Source organism: Chroicocephalus ridibundus, chromosome 1 (genome assembly GCF_963924245.1).
Source record: "Chroicocephalus ridibundus chromosome 1, bChrRid1.1, whole genome shotgun sequence".
NCBI classification, from domain to species: Eukaryota; Metazoa; Chordata; class Aves; order Charadriiformes; family Laridae; genus Chroicocephalus; species Chroicocephalus ridibundus.
Window position 1 is genome coordinate 118,322,224 of NC_086284.1, and position 25,365 is coordinate 118,347,588.

The 25,365-nt window shown below is 38.6% G+C and overlaps 1 protein-coding gene across 6 annotated transcripts in view; it reads left to right on the plus strand.

Moving 5' to 3' along the window:
- The window catches only part of POU2F1 (POU class 2 homeobox 1), a 109,834-nt gene that overhangs the window by 54,229 nt on the left and 30,240 nt on the right, over nt 1–25,365 (plus strand). For 2 of the 6 annotated variants that reach the window (XM_063348502.1, XM_063348511.1), the window contains exons 2-6: nt 12,943–13,008; nt 18,467–18,567; nt 21,511–21,564; nt 23,230–23,349; nt 25,084–25,263. In XM_063348502.1, coding sequence (XP_063204572.1) covers nt 12,943–13,008; nt 18,467–18,567; nt 21,511–21,564; nt 23,230–23,349; nt 25,084–25,263 — 521 coding nt within the window. Of the gene's footprint in view, nt 1–8,331; nt 8,382–12,942; nt 13,009–18,466; nt 18,568–21,510; nt 21,565–23,229; nt 23,440–25,083; nt 25,264–25,365 lie in introns of those variants that run through there. The other 4 variants (XM_063348533.1, XM_063348544.1, XM_063348522.1 and 1 more) reach the window with 3 other exon arrangements.

Here is a 25,365-nt window from a genome sequence, read left to right on the forward strand (position 1 = left end):
TGGTACTGTACCATGCTGGCTTTTTGCTGACTCAGTGTTCGTGACTCAAGGCCATAGTACTGACAGGCATTTATTTAGGGTCCTAAATTAAGCATCCTATTTTTAATTTTTGGTTTCTCTGCGAAAACAGTGACATATGCATATACGAAACTTGTGTTTTATTGAGGGATTAGCAACTAAGAATTAAAAGTATTCTGGGTATCACTTTTTAAATTTTTTTGCTAGGCCTTTTGACCTAATTTTTTCAGTTGACTTCTTTTACCCTGTAATTTGCAACTAGATCATGAATTTCTTTTGAGAGGATTCTGTATCTGTCAGCCTAACACTACCAATCAAAATAAGTTTCAGAAAGTGGGGCAGTGTGGAGAAGTTTACCTCTGCTCCGGTTTGCAGGAGAAATAAACAAGACATTCCTGTTTTCAGAGGTGTGTGTCCATGGGCTTCCAAATAAAATATGCATGTCTTCGCAGCAAATCCTATGCAAACACAGCCATGGGTGGCAGGCATTGCTGCTAGTAAACCTGTTCTTGTGGGTATTTCCTGGAAAAGCTAATCAGTGCCTCTTCTGCTTTAGCACAGCATAGCTGCTAAAACAGGAAAACTCTGCTTGTGAACATTTCCTGGAAAAGCTCATGTAGGTAATACTTTATATGTGCAGTTACGCTGTGATTTTCACTTTTTACTGTTCCTAAATTATCATAAATTAAAGACCCAGGTGCCCAAGAACTTTGTATTTTCATTTTTTTTTCTCACTGTTAGCAAATGCAGTCTTATGTTAGCTCTGACCATTCAAAATGATAGATACTTGGAGAGGTGTGCTGATGGACAGAATCAGTATCTGCAGTGTGAATAACGCCATTTCTTCCTTCAGATCTTGCATCTGGCAATTTTTTGTTCAATTTGTAACATACAAAGCAACTTGTCTGGAATTTGGCCTCTTCCTCTTTGAGATCAAATAATTTAAGCTTCAGAAAGAAGCATTCTCATGACATGTCTTGTGGTTTCTACAGGTGTTAATAGTGTCTGGATCAGTGTGCTGAGGGCATTAAAGCAATATCCTCCTTCAGATTTGAGATAGTTATTAAGGAAGAGAGAGCAAAAGCACTTTCTGCAAAGGATGGTGATAACAGCAGTTCAATTCATACCATGAACTTTAGAGGTTTTTGCATGAGCTTTTTTTCTATTGATTTGTTTGTCAAACACTCTAATGCTAACTAGAGCTGAATACTGTCTCTGCTGTTGGTCTTGATGTATCCAGTTGGCTCCAGCGGAAAACATAACAAACTTAAACCTGTGACTTTGGGTTATGTATTCTTAGAATGACCTGTAGTATATGTAATGACAAACGGCGTGGAAGATCTGGGATTTGAATTGAACAGAATCGTATGGTTTAGTCATGTACTGAATTAGTTTAGTCTTTGTAGAGCCCCTATTCATCAGGCTAGACTAGTAATTACTACTTTGGTCAAGTGGAGAACACAGAAACAGTGTGTTTGCATAAGGCATTATGTTTTGATTTACAGGTGAGTTTAAAAATAATGTTTTTAAGCTCTGAGGGCCTGTCTTGCTTATGTGGGTGGACATGGGGAGGGAAATATAACACTTTTGGGTTGCACGTACGGTCATGTTTCCAAAATGTAATAGGTCATATAACTGCTACAACAAATACTGCCATTCAATATTTGAGATTGACATAAGTAGCCTTCATATGTTGTCAGATCAATTGTGTTATGATTTATATATTACAGAAATTTTACTCAAATACTTGGTATTTTTGATGTGTGTTGCAATAACAATTTGAAACTAGCAATATTTATGCCATCTTCATGGCTTGGAGTTTTGATAGGATGAACTGCCTTTACCTTTTCCATTCAAATGTGTGCACAATTTCAGAAGCCACTGCATGTGTGTTCCCATAAATGTTGTCCCAGCACACTTCAGGTCCAGGGGATGAGCATGGGCTGGCATTCCCTGTCAGGGGAAGTTTGGGGTCACCCCACTCAAGGTGGCTGGCACCTGGCAGTGCTCCAGGTTCTCCAACTGCCCCGAGCTGCAGCATCCCATAAAAGCTTTCAAGATTTTGAGGTGGTGTTTTTTTTTTTTTTTGTGGCTTTTTGTTTGTTTGTTTGTTTCAGTAGCTGCTGTTACGTAGACCTGTGCTGTTAGATTGCTTCTTTTTTTTCTTATTCTGATAAGTTTTAAGATTTACCGATCATGTTCTTCAGCCCTCCCTTGTGTTTTGTTCATGTAACTTCACATCAGTCTTCATTTCAGTCTCTGTTTTGTGTCCTGCAGTACTTTTTTGAAAAGCAATGTGAGACATGCAAATCTTGTGAAAGTAACGAAATATAAGAGGTGTTTACTAATGAAACAGTATACATCTGCTTCAGGTGTTCAATACTTGTCAGTGTGAAGTATTTCAGATTTGACAAACCGATAACTTTAAAGCAAGATGAGACCCACATATATGTGGATAACAACTCAAACAGGTGTGTCCTTAAAATATTTACATTTTAAAATTCTGTGTGTGTGTGTTTTTAAAAAAATTCTGCTTAACTTTGGATACTACTTCTCATGGGCAAGTTTACTAGAGCAACGAATATGTAATGTTATAGAATCATACCTCAAGTGTGGTGAAATCGAAGCATTATTTGCTCATTTTCTGTGCTAACCTCTAGTTAAATTGAAGGGAGGCAAGTGCCCTCCTGCAAATACTAAAAACTTCTACTGTGCAACAGCTCTGTGTCAGGTGCAACATGCTAGTTAAAAACCACAGATTTGTTTTCAGAAGTCTGACACTTTGGGTTATTTTTTTGAATGAAGTTCCTGGAGTCAGTGCTTATAATGTAGTGTTTGGTGCATGTAAATAAATAAATAAAGGTCTCAAGCCATTATAAAATAGTGATGTAAACCTTGAAAACATAAGATGAGTGAAACATGAGTGCTGAAATCGGGAGATATAAAGACCTAATGTTTGCTATTCTTCAAAATATTCCATGATTTCTGAGTAAATGTTATGATGGTTTAATGGATCAAAGTTGTGGTTTTGAACAGCAAGGGTTGACTGCACTGAATTTATATCCTTTGCTTTTGAACAGAAAACACTCAACAGAATGAAAGAAAAGCTTTGATGTAAACATAATATGGATCCTTTCTTATGTGCTATGGCTTGTAGGCAGTAAGGGGAGGGCAGAACTGTTCAGATGATGTGCCAGAATGATAGAATTAACAATGAGTTTCAAATAAGGCTCAGTTTGCTTGTGAAAGCTATAATGCTGTAATTTTTTAATAAGGGTATTTATTTTCCTTTCTGTCCTCCCCCACCTCTACCCCCCCCCTCCCGCCCCCCTGCTTTTTTTTTCCCCTCCTCATATGGTGGTACTGTACTGTGAGTTTGTCATGACCACAGTTTTCTTACTATAAAAAAATGACTTAAGCCATGATTGTTGATACCTTCTCTGGACAAAAATAAGTGAGACTTAAAAAAACAAACCCACAAACAAACCCCTCTATATTAATGTGTCAGGTGCCTATGAGTATCTGCTGTCCTGCTCTGATAAGATGAATTAGCATTCCTGCTTAGCTGTCTGCATACTTAATTTTCTTCAAAAAAGGTAGAGGGAAAAAACTGGAAAGATGTTTTGTGCGGTGGAAAGTTTGAAAGGATAGTTATGATTTGAGTTTGTGAGAAAGAAGTAAAATTAGATGTAGACTAAAATTCCAATTCATAGCAATTGCGTAATGACCGGTAATTCTAAACCGGACCAATTTTATTTGACTTTTCCAAACAACTGCTCTTTGGCTTTCAGAGCAAACTTAGCAATTTTCAGATAAAATCAGTTTTGTAAGCCAAAGTCAAAGGTGGTGGCTAAAATTAGAGCTTAGTTTGCAGCCCTAACTATGAACAGGCTGCTGTCTGTCTGTCTGTAATTACTCTAAGAGGATTGTGCCAACTTTAATAACAGTTTATTTTGTTGAAGTGCGTGATTTTTATAATTTTTTTTATAGCACATTGGAGTTCTGTTTGATGAAATTTTTATTAGGTTTCAGTTACCTTGTGGAACGGAGACTTGGAAATGTCTTGAATGAAAATGTAGTAGCTCTGTGTAATGTCAGTTTAGGGCTAGCTGTATCTACTATGGTCTTGGCTGGCATGGTGTGTAGAAAGCAGCCTTACTCTGAGTGTTGCCAGTGTTCATTGATGTTGTGCTTAGTCACGCACTATATTCAAAGCTTTGATGACGAGTCTTCTTCAGTGGTTCTTTAAAGTGCAATATACTAGACACTGATACACTAATGAAGGCAATATGCTAATATGTTACAATTAATACCATATTTCTTTTCCTTGTGTCATTCTAAGTACACCATTCAAATGGGAAATAATGAGCTGTTGGCTTATTGGGTAATCTTGCTGTGTTGTATCAGAAAGCATGCCTGCGAAGTTTACAAAGGTCATGCTTGTCATAGAGCTGCCTAGTGGTAGAAATTTCCTAGCTGTCACTGAGACCATGTAGTAAATGACATTTTACTAATATATGGAAACGTATCTATACAAAAATAAAGATTCTTCCCCCAGCCCCAAAGGTGTTGAATAGAATAATGTTGATAACTTTACCCTTTGGCCCTTGAATTCTACCTCATTTGTATTTAAAAAAAGAAAAGAGTCCAACCAACCATCTCAAGATAAAGGTTTAAACATAACATCCTCTTCCCTTAGTTTGTAACAACTTTCACTACCTACAACACTTACTTACAATGGATGATACACTGGGGAATAATTTTGTGGAGTTTAAAGTCAATCAATTGGGGATAATAAATGGGAAAGAAACAGGAGGAGAAATAAAAGAGAAGACGCAAGAGGAAGTCTTACCAAGAGCTGCATAACCTGCAGGGGAAAATGAGGTTCCCTTTGCAAAAAGTAAGGTATTGAAGTATCAGTATAATCATCAGAACTGAATAAATAAAGTGACCTATTGGTGTGACAAACAGCAAAACAAAAGCATTCATTTGAAAGGGGAAATTATGGAAGATATGTAAAGAGTGGAGAGAAGAAGAGATGGGGTGGAAAGAGTCTCCTGAAGCCTTATCTGCAGACTCTGAAGTGTTTGACAGAAGAACATCTTCTTTTGTCATACCTGGCTCCGTGTTAGTACCTTGGTTCCTTTGGTTTTAAGGAAAAGTATGAATAGAATTATGTGGGGAAAAATCATCAACGTAAGAATTGTAGAATTGGATGAAGAGGAGAGAAACAATTTCTGAGATGTCCATAGTTGTGCAGGATGTGGAGAGTTTTTTGCACTGATGATTACAAGGTGCACCACTTTCTATTCTTAGAGGTGCCTTTGGAGGAAAAATGAAACTTTGTGTGCAAAGCCCAGAGTGATATTTTGCTAAAATGTGAGTACCAGAAGTATGACTTTGGTTCGGGGTGTTAAGTAACTTTTAACCTAAGAATCAAGAAAGAAAAGAATAGCCAATGATGTGACAGAACCTAAACAGAAAGTTAAACTAGCATATTCTGCCATTGTTTTTGAGGCAGGGTGGCATGCACTGTTCCTCCCCAAACCTTTTCCTACTTGTGTCTTCAGGCCTCCTTCAAAAGCCTACCAGATAAATAGTTACAGTAGCATGGCCTAAATGAAACAATAGTTTGTTGGTTTTGGTTTTTTATTTGTTTGTTCCCCTCCCCCCACCTCCAAAATTAAGAACTTACATAAAAGGGAAGATAATAAAATTGTCAAAGAATGAAGTAGTCACTGGAACAATGGGGTTTGTTTCTTTATTGTTTTTTTTCTTCCCCCCTCCCAATTGTTAGTTTGAAAAGTCAATGTATAAGGTTTTATTTCATTTACCAGGTTAGTGGAAGTTACAGTTCAAATGAACATTTATGTGAGCGTTGGTGTTTGTAAGGCAGGTTGGTTGGCACAGTTGGGAATGAAGAAGAAAACTTCTGCCTTGTCCTTGTTATTGTCCATACTATCAACATCGCATTGGCAGCTGAGTAGCACTGTGGTACCACCAGAACACTTGCTAACACTGCTTCAGGTACATCCTTCCCTGGCCTTTATTTGGTGTTTGCTAGTTCTATTGTTTGATACAAGTCATCCATCACTACACACGTGCCTGCTTTTAACGGTCACTTCCTGCGGTCGTGTGCTATTGATGCTGCACCTGTGTTCAACCAGCTCAACACAGATTCTAATTTGAAAAGGATCCCAGAGATAACACTGCTGTCCTCTTACTATGCTACTGGCTGACTCAGCTCAGCCCCTACTTAAACCGGCACTTGCTTTGTGAAGTGCTTGGCTTATTATACCATTTGTGTCCAGACTTTTCTGATGAAACAGACGAATTATCTCCCAGTGCACTCCAAAAGCATGTGTGGAAGAGTGAAGTTTACTGAAGGTCTGCGATCCATAGAGACGTGCCTCAGAGGTCTCAATGGGACATGTGAATGAGTAGAAAACCAAGTTGGAAACAAGGCTTTAGGAAAACCTGTTCAGTACACGCAGTTGTTTCCCTGCATTTGGGAACACCTTCCCTTCTTGCAATCTTTTTCAAGTGTAGATCACTCATGTTAAATATATAGCAGGCAACATCTTGTGTTAAGTAGAGACATGAACCTGAACAGAAAAAGAGGTCAAGCATGGAAATAAATTCCAGTCAGTACTGCATGATTGAGAAATCCTTTTTCTCTTCCTCCCTCTTGCTTGGAGAGGCAGTGCTTGAATTCACTTCAGAAATGAGAAGAAAAGTACAGCTAGCTTTTTTTAAAGAAAAAAAGAAAGAAAAAGACAACTCTTTAAATTCGCATTAACATCTGGAAGTGGGTGGCTCAACCCCGTTGCCACCTGCATCATCCCATTATCTTTTCCTGATCAGAATATTGAACATTAAGTGTTGTGATGTCCACATTACGCTTGAATTTTTATCTAAATGTTCTTGCTGTTTAGGACATTAGTATTTGAGTGGTAAACAAACTGTTTTAAATGGTTTAATCTAGCTTCATAGTTCGTCAGTACACTTAGTTCTGTGGACTACTTCTGGAAAAGAAGATTGATTCCTCTACAGACCAAAGCCTTTTCCCAGGTGTCCAGTCTTCAGTGTACTTTGTGGTCATAGCGGCAAGTGTGTTCTGGTTGTCATTGGGTGGCTCAAAGGGTGCAACCTGCGAGTAAAGTGCCCCTTTCGAAAACCATAGCTCTGCAGTAAGCTTTGTTTAGCTATATTGTGTACGTTTGTGGAAGGGATTAGTAATAGATTTTTTGTTTTTTCTTGGAAGTCATTGGGAAGCAAAAGACTAAATCTGTTTTGATTTCACTTGGGATAGATTAGTGGGTGTCAAATGTTACACAATACTTGACATATCCACTGCTGTTAAGTTTGCCGTGGCAAAGGGATTACCCGATAATGAATCACCAAGCTCTTTAGCCTTTTAAAGGAAATGGTGCCTCTTCCTTGCACTGGTGGTAGTCTCTTTCTGTCCCAGGACCTTCTTGTGACAGTTCATGTTCGGATGTGGAAAACTCCACGCAGATGTGCAAGCACTGGTTTGACAGCTTTGTGTTCAGCTTCTACCTTGCTAATTGTTTTCGTGGGATTATTTGGATTGTGTAGAAAGCTTTTTCCAAATCCCCTTTATTACTGAAGTTATTGTTGCCAGCAGGAATAAGATTAAAGGTGCTTAAGTCTGTAGAGTTGTTTCTAATTTGTACGTGTCATTTCAGTGGCATTTGAACAGAACTCTGTCTCTTCCCCTCCCTGCTCCCCTGTGGTACTGTGCTTGAGTTAGGGCTGAGAAGCCAAGCTATTGGAAGAAAATTCATTTTGTTCCCTAATTATTATGCTGGCACTCGGGAGATAATTTTTCCCTTCATGCACTGCCAATTAATATGCAAATGAGCTGATAAATATTTATACCGTGATTTAAATTATGCAGGGAGCGCTTTCAGTGTACTCTGCAAATGAATTGTTCATGGACTTCAAAGTGCTGGCTGCTGTGCTAACGAGGGGAGATTTGCATAAGGCCCTAATCAGGCGCATACTGATTAAGCTTCATTATGGAAACTGCCAGCTGCAATCTTTGTTTCTATTTTATTACAAAAAGGGGAACTTTTCACGCTTCAGTCGCCTTGACAATGTCAGACACAGCTAGTAGGAGAGACTAAAACTCCACAGAGCAACTGAAGTTTCCCTGTTCAGTTGAAGATTGCTATGGTGTAACTCAAGTTGTATTCTTCCCCCACCTCCCCGCTCCCTTTCGTGTTCGGTTGAGAGCAGTAGTGTAGATTCGATAGAAATTGCCATTCTCCCTTTCCTTGGACTATCTGAACCTGTAGAGGATACCACAGCAATGCTGGACTGCAGCGACTACGTTCTAGGTGGGTACCAGCTCAGCTCTTTCTTATGAGCGTTTAATATGGAAATAGAGGCTGTGAGGTTGACTATGCATAGAGGCTTAATCACATATGCAGAGGCTAGAGAAGGTATTTGTAAGGCTGAAGCTCACCAGTGACTCGGCAGCAAGTAGGTGCCTGGTAGATAGATAGATAGAGAGATCTGTACCAGGGAAATACATGGTTTGTTTTTTTTCTTTTTCTTCTTTCCCTTGCTCCAGGAGAATTCGTTTTCTCTGCACTGGAGAGATTTGCTGCTAGGCTTGGATGATATTAATACAGACCTTTTGCTTTTAGGATTCCAATCTGAGAAGCATTTGGCTTCTAAAAAACACTGGATTTGACTTGCGTATATGTGTGTTATGAATTTTAAAGCATTAAAATAAATGAGAGACAGTCCCAGTCTCAAAGAATTTAGTAGCCGTATTGAGCCATTCCCCAACAGAATGTATATTATGTCTGTGTGTTTTTAATGAAATAGCAAGGTTCTTCATGCGTAATAGAAAATAAGGTGGAGTGCACAGTGGTTGCCATTGATACCGTTGCAAGCTGTGCCTAAGGTTACTGGAGTAATGTATTTCCTGCGCTGAGATTCCATCAGGACTGCAGAACAGACATGCCATAATTTCTTCTTCATGTCTTTTAAAGTTATTTGCAATAATGGATCATACCAATTTTACAATAGGTTTTATTTATTTTCAAGGCTCTTTCCCCAAAAGCTCAACATATAGATTTTTTTGTTGTTGTTGCTCTTTTGATTCCATTATATGTAAGTTCTTACATGAACTTATATGTCAAAGTATGAGAATATATTTTTGGATGGTAAATTTTAAAGCAGACATCTGAATATTTGTTTCTGAATATCAAGTGGCTTCAAAAAAATAATTTCTAGAGAATTCTCAGCATGTTTTTACTCACATTGAACTTTGGTTTTCCCATATGCATCAATGAATCATTTTTGGTGATGGGAGTATTAGGCAGTTTCACTTTAATGGGCGAAAGGAAATAGTTAATGATATATTCCGTGTTAAGATTTCTTGTGTTTTACTAGCTATGTACAATCCCTAATACTCCAGGTTGGTCCAGTGTCCGCCGCTTCTTTCTTCGGAATACCTTTTGAAATGTTACCAAGGGTGTGCGAAAGCCTGGCACAGCACTGCCTTGCGACACCCTCAGCTCTGCTAGCAGCGTAGCAGTACTGAATGTATTCGCTCCTGAGAGTTTGATTTCAATCATACACCTGCTGCTTTCGATCCCTCCTTCTGTGGAGTTTGTTTTCAGATAATGTTGGCAGAAGTTGTAGCCCAGGGCCTTTATTTAAAACCTGAGCAAGATCTAAAGGAAAAAGAAAAGGTGAGGGCATTATGGTTTGGGGTTTTTTTAGCCCACTTCATTTGTTTATTCTTTTAACTTTAAAGCAGAAATTGTATGAGTGTGTATAAACAAAATAATCTTTTTATTTGACGTATAATGAATCCAAAGGTTTAGTATCCCGCGGACATACGTCTGTTTGGCTGGTAGCAGTTTTGTGCTTCAGATGTATGTCATACCATTTGCAATGGAAATAGCGGCATTGTTCTTGATGCTTTACATGCAGAAGGCCCACAGATTGAACAAGAAATAGTCAGCTGGTGAAATAATGGATGCTATCCTTCGTTTGAACCTGAGCAGTACCAGAAAGATTGTTCTTCATCCAAATTGCTGTTTTTTTGCAATTGCAATGTTTGAGGTCTTTGTTAGGGATGAATCTTTACAATAAAATAGTCTTCATTTACTCAACTACCAAAAGCATGTCTAAACTTTGTGTGTATGTCTAGTACTAGGAAACACTGAAAACCTTTTTTAAAAGGATTTATTTTGCAGCATAGCCTGAAAGAAAAACACATCTTGGTAGCTTTATGAAAAAGAGGTCTGTATGGTTATAACTTTGTTCTGAGCAAACTTGCTGGTCATGCAGGAAGGTTTGTTTCATGAGCCTCCTCGTACAGAGGGAACAGTTGCTAAGTTGCTTGGAGTTCTGTGCACAGGACAGTTATGTCCCCCACTCCGGGTTTAGTTTGTTTATTCCAGCATTAGTATCCTGCCTGGTGGCTCTAATACTTCAGTTTCTGCAACAAATTAGCACAGGAGGTTCTGTGACGCTTTTTTCGCAAGAGGTTTCTGAAGTGGTTCGGTGAATGGATCCCATGTTATTGAGAGACGATCTTCTCAGCCTGTGGTCAGTGCTATCATGAATTCAGGCTATTCTTGTGCTCTGGGCTTAAAAAATACATCCTATGTCCAATAGCCCCATGAATTAGCCTAGTTTCCACAACAAATGTATTGGACTTCTAAACCCTCTTTGCTCATTTCCTGTTGCTTGAGGACTCTTCATGTTTGTGTCCAAAGCAAAGTCTCCCTTTCAGTGTTCACTGAACCTAAATTAATTTCAGTAGCCATCTGTGTGTCAAGGAACGAATTAATGCTCTTTATCAAATAAATGTTGCCTATAACTACTTTAAATACATGTGGTGTTGCCACAACAGTAAACTCAAGGTACATGTAACTTCTGGGTGGAAACATACTTAGTATTTGTTTTATACACCAATCTATCATCAGGGAAGGGTACCTCAACAACAGACATTTCTGTGCAGTCAGTGGAACCTGTGTTCTGTTTCCAGAGTGTGGATCATACTATCCAAATGCGGAAAATGACAAAATAAGGAGCCGGGAAGCAGTAGGTTCTGTATATGCAACCTTAACAGAGCTCTGTCTTTCAAGACTATGAATTTGTAGCTTGAGTCTGCTATGCAGAGGTTGTGAAAAATGGGGCAAAATTTGCAGCTTTTTGCTGAAGTGTAGGCCAGCAGCGCTTAGCTGGAAGGTTTCTCCTCACTCACTCCCCCTTTCAAAAAAATGGTTTAACACATGTCTGCCTTTATACTTAGAGTAATATTGGTATTTCAGATCTCTCTTACATGTGGCTGACATTTGAAAGATTTAATCATAGGCATAGGAACTTTCTGAGAAGAGTTGGGGCTCTGGAGAGGTTGAGTTAACTTGTTGGGGGAAGATTCCTGTTTGTTACAGTCCTTTAGGTTTTCTAGGCCCTACTGGGTTCAACTGCAGCAGTTGTTTACGTGGAAATTTACATTTGTTTTAAAAATATTTATGCATCTTAAATTGTTTTTCCTAACTGCTTATTGGAGTTTTTCCAAGGTTGATGTCTCTCATCTTTTCTCTCACACATGCTGCATTTCTAACTAGTTCCCTCCTCTTCCCACCCTGCGCTCCCAGCCTGGCTTCATGACGACTCCTGTTTTCATTCAGGCCCTGTCCATGTGCCTTGTTCCTCCTGGCTTGTGCTTGTGTTCCTCTGCTGCTGTCGCCCCTGGTTCTTGTAGCCTGAGGGTGGCACTTGTCTCTCTGGGCAGTAATCGGTGATAATACACAGCAAAAGTCTGGCTTCTCATTTCCAACGCTTATAGGCTGCCAAGCAGTGAAGTGTTTGGGCATTCTGGGAGGTATCTGGGGGAAAGATGCAGCAGTCAATGCTGTTACTGTGGTGTTCTTCAGCCCGTTGGTATTTTGGAAATCACTGCTTTGATGAAAGTGCATGACAGAGATAACCTTTTAAGCACCTAGCAAGAGAATATCCTGGAGTAAAGGGTTCATTTTGAGCTCATTGAACTTGCATTTAACTGGGTGTGGGAATGGAAGAGTGTGCTTAAGGATTTGTTTGTGCTTCATTTTATGAACTGGTCTGTCTTGAGATTCTTTTTGTAATTTTGGTTTGTGATAATGTGGCACACTGAGGTCGGTAGCAAGGAATGAGGAGGTAATAAGTTGGAGAACTGATGCTGTACACAGAACATCTGTATAGATTCCTATATGAGGAAACTATATTCTCTGTCTGCCATCTGGAGAGGCCCTCTATGTTGCACTGCGTTCAGCTGACAAGCTTTGAAACCAAGAGCAGACTTTTCAATAGATTCTTCCAGAGGGAAAAGGAAGAGGAATTATTTTATATTTATATGGTTTTGCATGAATATATAGGAAATATAACTTAATATCAGTGATGTTCCTGTAAAATAAAAATGCAGTGTTAGAAAAATGGCATCTATTTAATTATGATGACTGAATTTCCTTTCTCTTGGTGGGGGGGAACAACACAAGAATAATGTGGGCCATGGTGGTCAGACTTAATGTTTTTGAATCTTTATGTAGTCATTGTTCCTCCCCCCCACCCCTTTTTGCTTCTATGACTTTCATTGTACTGAAAATTAAGTTCCTACCTATCTTTGCCTTCCAGCATGCTGTCTTTTATTCCCTTAACATAATGTTTTCATGTATGGGAATAATTGCATACAAAATTTTGAAACAGTATTTATCTGGAAGATTCAGTATTGTGTTCTGCTTCTGATCATTCTTTTTGTGTTATAATCTGAATTAAGGTGAAGTACATATCAAATTCCAGATGTTCTGTACTTCCCTTGGACAAGAAAGCATGAATAGATTTTGGGGTTTATTGCTGTATTATTTTATCTTTATTTCTGTTTTAATGCAGACTCAAGAATGAACAATCCGTCAGAAACCAGTAAACCATCAATGGATAGTGGGGACGGGAACACAGGTAAGAAATGATGAATCAGTGCACAGATATTTTCTGGTGGAATTGAATGGATATTAAAAGCAAAATTTCTTTACCAGTTTACAGGATTAAGAAAACAAAATACCCTCCACCCCCTACTGTTTTTAGAGACTTGGGAACACTTTTGTCTTGTCATTGGGCAAGTAGGGCACACGTTGCCCTACTGTATGCAGGGCATTATTCACACCTACTGTATATAAGATTCCCCTTCCCCACTTCCTCTATCTGTAATGTTTCTGATATTACGGAAGGTCTGGTGGCACTAGCTCTCCATAAGTAGTCTCATTTTTTCTGGCAGAACATACCTTTGGCACCTCTAACTTCATCATTTATTTTTGGGTTGAAATTTCTGCTGGCAGATGTGGGCCACCGGGTGATCTTGTTTTCATCTTGGATTTCCTTCAAGTTCTCACAACAGTTCTCAAGAACAAGGCAAAGGGAGAAAGCATCATTTCTCAACATTAAAAAAAAAAAAAAAGTTAGCAAGCTTTTCTGTGATTTCTTCGTGTGTTAGAACAGAACCTTGAAATTTGGCTAGGGAAGACCCTTTGTGTCAGGGCCAATGTGGCGCATCCTTAAAATGTGGCCAAGTTCTAAGCCATTGAAGAAGCTTGTTAAGCTGCTATAACTCAATCATGCTATCTCATGCTTTAATTCCTTTGTGGAGGTAATTTAACGTTCATTTTGGAAGCAAGAGAAATGAAAATTCTGAATGGAAAGTAAATAGTTCAACCTGAGTCAGAATCCTCTCTGAGCTCAGAATAGCATTTGGGAAGAAAAAATTTTAACGAGAAAGGACTTGTTGCTTTGAGAGAAGTCTAGTTACCTTGTATGAGGAAAATTATTTTTCCTCCTCTTGGTTCAATAATAAGAGTTCTATTTTAAGCTCTGGAGTTGTGCTGAAATTAACAATTTATTTCATTTTGTGCTGCTGTCTCCTCATTCTTTGTGCAAGGCTTTAATTCAGCTAAGAGTGACTGAATGTTCCTGATACTGATCCGAGAGGGTGGATGTTTTCTGCCAATGCATGGGGTCAGTCAAAAGGAATTCTGCTCGCTTATTAATGTGTGTTTTGCTACTGGCATCTCAGTTTTTATAATTTCCATTCTATTTGTAATAGGACAGGTATCAATTCTTTTTATGTACAAAAATAATTTCTTAAGTATTTAATGCTGGTTTAGGATGATATAAAACATTATTTCTAAAAATATGTGGGCTGTAAATATTTCATAATCATAAACAGCATCAAGAGAACAATGGTTTTAAATATTCCCTGTAGAATCCTTGTAGTTGGAGGGTATTTTTAAACTTCTGAGAAGATTCAGACTTCCTGCTCTGTATGACCACAGTTCCCTGTGTATGCTTTCTCCAAAGAGAGCATTCCCAACGCGCTTCCTTAACTGCAGCTTTAACTAGCAGTTTCACCTAAACTGAGCTGTTAAAGAGGAGAACTTATTCAAAGGTAGTCCATTATCACAGAACTATTGCATCTACTTCAGCAGAACCCTGGCCCGGCTTTCCTAGGTGAATACTTCATCAGCGTGAAGGTGGTGGTCATGGTATAAAGAAATTGATAGATTGTGATGCTGCATGTAGGTGCTTTCATCACAAAAGAGGATATAACTTCTGTGGTTTTTATACTCTAATACTAAGGTTAGTTATCACAAAAGCTTGACTCTTAATGTGGACAAGAAATCAACAATTTCTGAGTGTTGGGGATCTCTCTCTCTCAATGCATTCATGCAGAGAGAGAGATGGGGAAATGTACTGCGGGTGCTGGAAGATGTCTCCCAGAGCACAGTGCAGATACCCACTTAAGTTAGTTTTGAAACCTTCCTTCTCCTTGTTTGTCTTCCCTTCCTGAGCCCTTTTTTGCACCTTACTCCAGATCTACCCAGACCTGTAGTTCCTCACTCCTCTTCCTTTCGTAGGCAGTTTGTAAACTCAGACTAAAGTCTGACAATTATGATCTCGGATTTTGAGAGTATGTTCTTTTCCTTGACTGCAGGTGGAGTGTTACCTTGCCTGCTCCATTTTGTCATGCCTTTACTCTCTGCAGGTACAATTCCAAGACAACATAAACCAATCCACGTTCAGGGTATCCTGGCACTTAGTGTTTGGTTCCTTTCCCTGGAGTGGCACTGAGTGAGATAGTTCAAAGATTGGATCTGGCTGAAAATTACTTGCAGTCAGTATTAGTCTTCATCCAGACGAACTCTGTGAAGTAGCTAACCACATGACTGAATTTATGCCAGATTTTAAATGTGCTTGAGTTGCATTGGATTTGGTATGTAAGGGTGAAATTTCATCCTACAGCTTGATTCAGTCGTAACAACCTCCTGGGGGCAGGGGAAGCTCATTTCTCTACTACCACATCTCTGACCTCCCCTGCTTTGCATTATCTGCTGCTTGGTGGGCCCTAAGGTAAGTTAATTCATCTCACATAACTGGCAGAAAACTAACTTGGCCAAAAGAAAAAGGGAACAGTTCACATGAATAATTTTTTACTCAGTTAAAAAGGTGAATTGGCTTGCTGCTGTGTCCATGGAACTACCAGAAGGGGCAGGACAGGGACAATGTAGTTGGAACCAAGAAGAAAGGGGAGATGGGAGATGGAGGGTTCCCACTACTGTTTTTTTGATGTTGGTGAGTTGTTAGATCAGCTCTAGCAGTTATGGGAGCTGGGATGGAGATGGAAAAGACAAATACTTTGGGATTGTTAAAATCACAGTACTTGTGATTGCATCTGCCATGTCTATTAATCACCACGGGTTTTTGCATTTAACTCTTACCTTGAGCAGAAGTGACGTTCTGGTCCTTTCATATCCTTACAATGTCCTGACCTTCTGCTTCTGACAGCTCCATTTTCCGGTCTCCTGATCAGATTTCTTGGATTCCACAGGAGTGGTGTCACATCCTTATGAGCACCTTAAGAGCAAGGCCTCTCATATACTGGACTCAAAGTTCATTTTCCCTGCTGTTCTTCAAAAGACCTAGGCATCCTGTGATAAATGCCAGCAACCTGGGTAGCATTCCTTCCAAAACTAAGGCTGCATCCGAAGGGGAAGGGACACTGTACTTCCAAATACCAAAGAAAGCTTAAGATGCAAGTAGAACAGAGAGTGAACAGGTGTGGTTTGGGTTTTTTTGCTCTGAGTTTGGTTTTGGGAGGTGTGGGAAGAGGGAGTTGGAGTCCTTCAAGGTTGAATTTAAAGAAAATGTTGTTTTCTCTCAGTACCTGTCTAAACTGTTTTTTGGGACCCATGGAGATTTTAAGCTCAGTCTTGGAACTTGCTTTGTTCAAAACTATCAACCCTAGGAGGCTAGTTTCAAATTTCCGTATTGAGATTCAGTAGAAGCGCTAACTGGAACATTTCTTCTGCACACATGCACAGCAGTGCTCTTTTAATATGTTATCATGATTTGAGGCTCTTTTTGGAAGATAGTTAACTAGAACAGCTTCACCTATTTATTTAAGGTGAGGCTTCCAGCTAGTCCTCTCAGAAATTGGTAATTCTTTTGACCCCTGCAATTTTCCAATTGGAATGAGGAATATCTGCCTTACAGTAGGTTTTCTTATCTGTATTTTTTTTCCTACATGGAGGTCCCTGACCACAGGTTGAAAACTGATTCAAAGCATCTGCTTAAATAAGGAGGTGGTAGATTTTTTTCCATTGAATTACAGTAGCTGTTTGTCAGGAATTATTTTTATGTATTTACCCAATCATCTTCCCACTCCCTTTGGCCTTCTGCATTGAGAGAATTCTGCAGTTTACTGGAAAGAATGAAAATAGGTGAGATTCTTCTAGCTCTTTCCAGCAGACCTTCTTATCTACCTTTGTTTGGAGAAATGCAACCAAGTTTCATTCATTCAAGATCAATTCAGACGAGTGGTAGTCCTTCCATTCACTTTGGATTGGAATTTTAGACTCATTAAGCAAATTTATTTTATGTAGTTTAGAATTTAATATTTTTAACGTGTCTGTGGCTCTTTGGCTGCACGTATGTCTCCTAAGTCTGTAAACCCTGGCCCAAAGCACAGAACTAAAAACTTGAGAGCAGACCAACTCTTCTCCACAGCACCTTCACCAAAGATGCATCAAAGGGCCACCTTAGGTGTACCTTATGTGAGTGCTAGAAAGCTTGACTATCTACATTGTATCTATATTTAATTGAACAGTGATTCCATCTTTGGAAATTTTACCAGTGTAAGCTGTTTGTAGGTCAAAGTAGCAATGTGAAATATTGGATAGTGTATTTTACTAATAAAATTTTACGTCTACTTGCTTTTGCAGGTGTTTCTAAGGAAAAGCAAGCCCCTGTTGTTGATTAACAACTGTCTTTTTTAGATAACCTAGATTTTTATGACAGAAAATGTAGATGATGGAAAGAATTTTGAAGTAGGAGTTAGTTGAAAACATGTCCGTAGGCACTGAATAAAATCTGATTGTCATGAAGAGTAAACATGCAAGTCTAAAGCTGGTTTTACTTCATTTCAGTCACACAATTTTTAAGATTGCATCATCCGTTCTAGAAATTCCACGCAGCCTGATACACTCAGAGTCTCCCTTGTTGTTGTTAGCCACTGTAGGCAGTAATACCCAACATACAAAAACAGTTATTGATAATCCCTAATGTTGATTTTATCACCTTCCCACAGAATGATTCTTAAAAGTTTGTAATTATAGCTCCTCTTGGCAGAAGAAAATTCTGTAATTCTGTGGTAGTTTCTTATAGAAAAAATGTTGTGTCCCCCCGCCCCTTCTCACAACCAGATTATTTGGGGTTTTCATGTTTTCCGAGCTGCTTAAGAAGAAGACAACAAAAATGTAGGGAAATAATCGGTTTTTAGTTATATGAAAGTGGGTAAGAGCAAAAGCAAGCCCGGGGAGTTTAGATTATGTAATGAGAGCACAAATATTCATGGAAATGTGGAGGTATCTTAAAACTGTGGCCTGTAACTGCTGTGTATATACGGTACTTCTCTTTTCGTCAAGAATTTTTTTACCTGTCTTTAATGAAAAGTAGCTTTATATGAACCTTGTTCTTGCCACTTTCTGACTTGAAGAATAGTCTTCAGCTGCTGGATAGACAGTGCATGGAGAATGGAAACACAGTTTAACCTTAGCAGCATGCGCCCATTTGGTTCTCAAACCGTGGTAGAGAATGATGGGCTAATAGTGTACATAGAGTAGATAAGATAATAGAAGCTAAAGAAAATAGGGTGTTGATTTTGTTCAGCTGACAAATGTTGTATTACCAAAATCTGGAAGAGATACTGCTTCCCCCCCTTTCACTAAAAAACTTAAATTCTTGTTATTCTCAGAGTATTTTTCTACTACATAGAATTGAGAGAATAGCAGGAGATTTAGGAATACTAATTCCTATTCCAATTCATAAAAGTAATAACTCATAGTTCTTAATATCTCTCTTTCTCCAGGCACACAAACAAATGGCCTGGACTTTCAAAAGCAGCCTGTGCCTGTCGGAGGAGCGATCTCTACAGCCCAGGCCCAGGCCTTCCTTGGGCACCTTCATCAGGTAAGAGAAGATCCATTTCAAAGTAGGGGAGACTTGGGCAAGTACAAACGCAGCTGCTCTTGTGTGTTCTCTGTTCTCTCTTCCTGTGAGTGATGGGTAGTCATATAAAGAAACATATGGGTAGACCACATGCTTAAATAGTTTGGATGGGAAAAAGTTCTTATTGTGGCTCTCACTCCATTGCATTAGGCTGCAGAATACATCAAGATAGGGTGAGACCTATTTGAGGCAACTAGAAAACCCGTTTTGGGGACTTGAGAATACCTGAAGCTTTTGGTTTTTATTTTTTTGGTTTTGTTTGTTTTTAAAAAAAAACACCTTCAGGGAGATACCAAATTGAAAGGCAAGGTAAAATTTAATCTTTTTGGTAAAGGATTGTATTGGCCCAACAGCTGCCAAAGTTCTGAAACTGTCACTACCTAGTTAAGAAACCAGAAGTGGCATCAGCATTATGCTTCAGTCTTTCAAACTCTTACACATGAACTAGAAATATAAAGTGATCGTACTTACTAAGCATATATGGTTTGTGAGTTTTTTAATTATTTTTTTTAAAGTTATTTCAAGGACATGTTTGTCGGATGGTGTTCAGGCTTCTACTACTGTCGCTCTGTTCTGCTGCTGCAGTGTTTAGGGTATCAAAGCTGAACTTCAGATGTAGAATGAAGCAAAATGGGGCATCCCTAGGTGAAGGGAAGTATAAGCGGCATTTTTTTGTAGTTTTTTTTATCTGTTCACACTTGATATATGAAAACAAATGTCCTAATTTCTTTTCCTTCCTCAGCACCAAGTTTAAACTTTAAAATACTGTACCTAATTGGCTGACCTTGAATGTTTGAGGTCTGAGGTTGCACAGTTATTGTGGTATAATTGATGTACCGAAGCTTTTATGCCCTCTTTTAAGAGCTCTGAACTGCCATTTTATTGTATGGAACATTCCACACATCTTGTCACGTAATTACAATTTTCCTAGTAGATTGGTTATATAGGACCTAGGGAGTGCCAGTGTTTGAATTCGCTGAACCAATAGGATGTTATAGGCTGCCTTTATGGAGAGAAGCTGCTGACTAGTTTTCATGGGTTGTCAGTATGTGTTTAACACAGAGACAGATACAGCTGTTCGCGGAATTTTGTGTGTTTGTTTTAGTCTTCGTTTTGTTATATAGATTGATCCAGGACAGTAATTGTATTTAGCGCAGTGCTTTATCTTGCTTTGGAAATGTATTTATTTAAGCAGTTGTCAGGATCTTTATAACTTCATGTTTGATAAAGTGTGATTCATTTCTTGAGACTCTAGTTCAAAGGAAAATCTCAGCTATTCTTTTATGCACCTGCAGGTGTGTGGGAATGTATTGTCAAACTGTCCTCTTTTAGTGTGGCTGCTGTTAGTGGGGTGTTATTCAACCTTAACACACAGTGGTTTCCTCCAGACTAATACAAAATATTAACTTGTAGGCAACATTCAGGAACAGTTTAATTTCTAATTAGAAAACGTTTGTTGTGTGGTGGAAGCGGTGTCCAAATTGCATTCAAAGAGATTTTCAGGAGTACGCTGGCTATACCTGAGTGAGATACATTTGTAGTCTTTTATGTGGTTTTTTTATTATTATGTAATTTTTAAAGTATTATTTCTGAGTATGTTTTTTGGATGGCAGGCTGTTATTATTTAGATTATTCTCTGCTGTTAATTCATGTTAAAAGCTCAGATTACATTAGCTGTGTCAAACTGTATTTTGCTTGTGACGAGAAGGACCTTTTCTGGGAGTGTTTGCTTAGATGTAGAACATGCTTAGTAAGTTTAGTACCTTATCTAGAGTGGTAGGAAATGTTTCCAAGGTGACTCTTAAGGGTTGCCTGCTTGAATATTCAGTTATTAATTTCATGTACTGCAATTTAAATTTAAACTCTCTTTCCTATGCTTGCAGATATATGGACTCTCTTTTATATTATGTGGGGACATCTTTTTATAGAGGCAGGAGTGCTACATTTTGTTTTGCTTTATTGTATCCTTATGTGTTGCTTGGTTTTCAAATGAGCAGTGGTTTTCAAACGTGGCCAGAGATGGAATTCAGTACAGGCTGTAACTCTGACCTTTGAAAGCATTGGTAATTAATTGCATAGCATTCCTTCTTTGTAGTAGGAGTGGTCGTAGAAACAAGGCGAGACTGATTTAAATGGTCTTCAGTAAATGAAAATTTAGCATTTGTTGTACAGAGAAAATCCTTATTAGAGATAAAACTCTTAAAAATTCCCACTTTCTGATGCATCGGTTTTTCATTATTGCCAACCCACAAGAACTTCTTTAGACCTGTTAATCGCAAACATTGAATTCAAGTTTTGAGTATACCTGAATCAATACAGCCTTTGTAAAGTGTCTCCAGTCCTCTATATTGAGATCTTCTTTTCAGTGGCTGAGGACTGCAAATACTTGAACGGGTTGATTTGAGGAAGAGTGTTTATGCTGTGGGTTTTGTGCTATGCAGGTGATTGCTCCTCTGTCGTTTAAGGAAGCAGGTGAATGCAGTGTACATATTTGGGGTAAGACCCATTGTGAAATATTAGAAGGATGACGATGAGTATAACTCAGCGTCCTCCCCTGAAGCCTGGATTTTTTTAACAGGAAGAGGAATAGTTGGCCTATCCACCTGAAAATGCTCTGTTTCAACTCCATTTCATGATAGTATCTAGATCCCTAGGCAGGAATACTTTCAGCAAGAGGTAGACAAATAACACTGTGGAAGAGTCTTACAGATTTTTTTTATTTTTGTTTTTTTTTCATCCTGGAGCACAACCCCTATTTCACTGATTCAGGTCTTAGAGGGGCATGCATTGTTCTTGGGGCAGTTTTTGTTGGGGGGCGGGTGGGGTGGTGGTTCTTTGTTTACATCGTTAAAGTTTTCTGTGGATTCTACATTATTTCATTTCCATTTTTACACTGTATTGTAGGTCCAGCTCGCTGGAACAAGTTTACAGGCTGCTGCTCAGTCCTTAAATGTACAGGTAAAGACAGTTTCCTTCTGCTGTTTGTCCCTCTCTCATTCCAAACAGCATTATGGTCCTATTAGAGAGAGTTTTTAACCTATGATATGTTACTCTATTTTTTCATTCTGACTGGTCTTGCAAGTGATAGGTATGAACAAATAATAGTTTTACAACTGTAAATCAGGTTCAGAATTGTAAGCGTTCAGAAACTGGAGTCGTTTAAAACATGTAGGGATCATAATTTTATACTGAATTTCAGTCAGGTTTTGTATCATGAAAGCTATAAAACTCCAGTAATATTCAAGTTCTTCTATTTATTCACTTATTTTAAACATAGCAAGTATTACTTTGCAATTTGTCCTTACTTCTGGTAGCTGAATATAGGAGTATAACATACCATTAACTGTTTAATGTGGCTAGTGTAGATTGCTTGTGTAAGTAACACGTAGTGATTTTAAGTAGAAGTCAGAGTAATTGTTATTTAATAATGTACATGAGACAACAGAGCTTTGAAACTTTTTTATGATGCTGAACACTTCAGTGTATCGGTTAACGTGCCACTTCCTCTCAGTACTATATTAAGGGGCATGGGATGCAGTTTTATTGAAAACTGGTTTCAGTATTGCTTGTTATTAAAGAATGTAGGTAGTGCATTACATGAAATGCAATAAAATGTGGACCCACTTATACATAATAACAATTTGGAAAGAAGAGGAGGTATAGTGACCTTCCTTTCTAAGAGGAAGGAGGCAGAAAATTGCCTTGGTTGCCATGGTAAACTTCCATCCCTGAGAGAGATGTTGGCAAACAGGCTGTATCTCCAGTGCAGAATGTTTACAGTCCTGTGCTGTAATTATCGCTCAATGACTGGCAGAATTAATCAGAGCCTTTATGTTAATTAGCCTGCTCTGCAGTCCCCAAAACAGGTGGTGGAAAATATGCAAATCTATGCAGAATTTTAATGTTCTGCATAACCAGTTTTAATTATCATAAAACTCTCTCCCCCTCTTCATGCACTTGCATTTCCTCCCTCATGTCTTCACAATTTCTTCTGTGGAAAAAAAAAACACAACAAAAACCAAAACCACAAAAAAACCCCAACGCCCCAAATCTTTTAAAATAAAGCAGGATTCAATTAAATAAATGCTAAACTTTGATTATTTAAAAGCACTGTATATATTATGTATTTTGCTGTAGGTAGGTAAACCTCTGAGGATTTCTCAAACTGGTTCCATATAAGCCAACAGTATGATGACTTAGAGGTGCAGGATGCAGATACAGAAAATGGAAACACAATCTCCTTTCCCTCGTTCCATTGTTCAGGATTTTAGGCAATAAACAATTTTAACAACCTTTTCTTTCTTCATGGTGAAAGGTAGTGTCAGCTTCAGTTGCATTGCATAAAGTGAAATGAGACCTGAAATTATGTCAAAAGAGTTACAAAAGACCTGAGAGTCTCTTTGTTTTGTTTAAACTGTGTTACCTACAGACATGTTTGAGTAACTGGAGCTGAGATGGTGGGCATATAGAGCCATTGCTTAAACACACTCTTAAAATAAACCCAAGGGCTTTTTGTATGCAGATGAAAGATTTTTATTGTGCGGTGTTGAGATAGCAGTGTTATATATTAACATCTGTTTTACACTATAAAGAGTTGGTTGTTTTTTTTTTTTTTTCGACTAGTCTAAATCTAATGAAGAATCTGGGGACTCTCAGCAGCCAAGCCAGCCTTCCCAGCAGCCTTCAGTGCAGGCGGCCATACCCCAGACCCAGCTCATGCTGGCCGGAGGACAGATCACTGGGGTAAGATTTACCCAAGTACGCTGCAGTAAGCCTCCTGTCCAGCAAATGATGGCAGTATCTACGGCAGTCCCCATAGAACTGTCAGCGAAGGTTATTGTCATTTCCTTTAACATAGGAAGAAACTTGAGTGAAAGAGGGGATAGAAAATATCTTCCTATAAAAAAGTGGAGTTTAATCTTTATTTTTTGTGGCAAAGTATTTGCTTCCTAAAAAAATTTTAAAAAAATAAAATTCATTCTCTCTGTTCTCAGTATCCATCTTGACTCTGCAATAAAATTAAAACTTGGTGTGTGTACAAATAAAAAAGCCACTGATGTCATAAACAGGAATTTTTGGTTTTTTGCAAGATTAAAATGAGGCATGGGAGCATGAGACTAAATCTTATCAGATAGGTGGGTGAAGAACAAAACCGATGGGAACTGCTGACACTAATTCTTCCTCTTAAACATATTTCTTTTTAAGTAACTATATAAGTGCTTGCCTTAAGCATATTCAAACCCTTCTGTTTTAACCCACCAATTTTGTTTTTTTTTAATGGTGAGGCTCTGGGAGTAATTTGTTGTTTAGGATTACTGGTGTTTCTGAATTGTTGTAAATGCTTTCAGTCATTTTTTAAAAAGAGCAAGTTTTGTGAATGGGCTGGTTTGGTTAAAGAGTTTTCTTCCACATAATCAGCTTTGCAGTTTTAAGAGTTCGCCTGTTAATAAGGAATTTAGGGCAGTTGCTCCAACAATGTATTTATGATTTGAAGTATTAGGTTATGTCATTCACTTGAATGAAACGATGTCTTAATTTCATGTTCAATTGTTAAATCTTCTCATATACTAGTGTGTACATAAACATCGTATTTATTTTTTGATTCATTATATTTGAAAGTTTTAAAAGTGAGACTGTTTTAATACGTTGTTGAAACCCAGCATATTTTATTATTTTTCTCATTCTCAAAAAACATTGGTTTGTTTTAATTTATGATTGTCTGCAGTAGTGAACCATTCAAAACTCCAGGCCTAAGCAGATATGGATTGTAGTAAATATGGGCATCAAGATTCATTTACATGTAAAGGAGAGACTGCTGCCACCTGTTTCACAGAGATAATGCGTGTTTGGGAAAGGGAAGGGATGTAAACTTGCCAACTCTATTCTATTTAAAAAAAAAAAAGGCAGATGGGGAGACTTGGAGAGAAACAAACGGAGCTCATGTTCTTTACTTATATCTTAGGGCATAATGGAAATGATGGAATATGGCAGGGCTTCATGCTAATGTGAAGCAGCTGGGGTGTTATCAGTTTGTTCAGTAGCCATAGCCAGCATTCCTGCTTCTCATTCATCTGGCTAATCACTTGCCGTTCTGCTGGGTGTAAATTTCCTTTCAAATCCTGGCAATACTGATTCTTTTCTTCTGCTTGCTACTTAATTACCTTTTTCCTGAACCTCCTGGTAGAGTTGTGAGGAAAACTTAGGAGGAAAGTTAGGTTCTGTAGGTTCCAGTAAGTGCAAATGTTTGTGTTTGTGCGGTTTGGTTTATGTCAGGTCTGTGGTAGGTTGGTTCCTATGCTGTATTGAGTAGCCAGCTGTCCTTACTTAAGGCCAGAGTTGCGGGCTAGTTAGTGGCTGAACTGTGGTGATAGTTCGAGGAATGTTTGGTTAATATAACTAGTAATGAGCTAGCTAATGACTTTGTAGCTGAAGTGGCTCTTTCCATTATTAATGGCTGTGTTTTCTAATTATTTATAGCTCACGTTGACGCCAGCCCAGCAACAGTTATTGCTACAACAGGCGCAGGCACAGTTGCTGGCGGCTGCAGTGCAGCATTCAGCCAGTCAGCAGCACAGCGCTGCTGGTGCCACCATCTCGGCCTCTGCTGCAACGCCGATGACGCAGATCCCTCTATCTCAGCCAATACAGATTGCACAGGTGAGCCTTGAGGCTTGAGAGGGTGGAAAATAAAGAGGTTTGACTAATTGCATCATTCAAATAATATTTTTATTCCTTATTCAGTGAGTTTCTAGAGTCCTT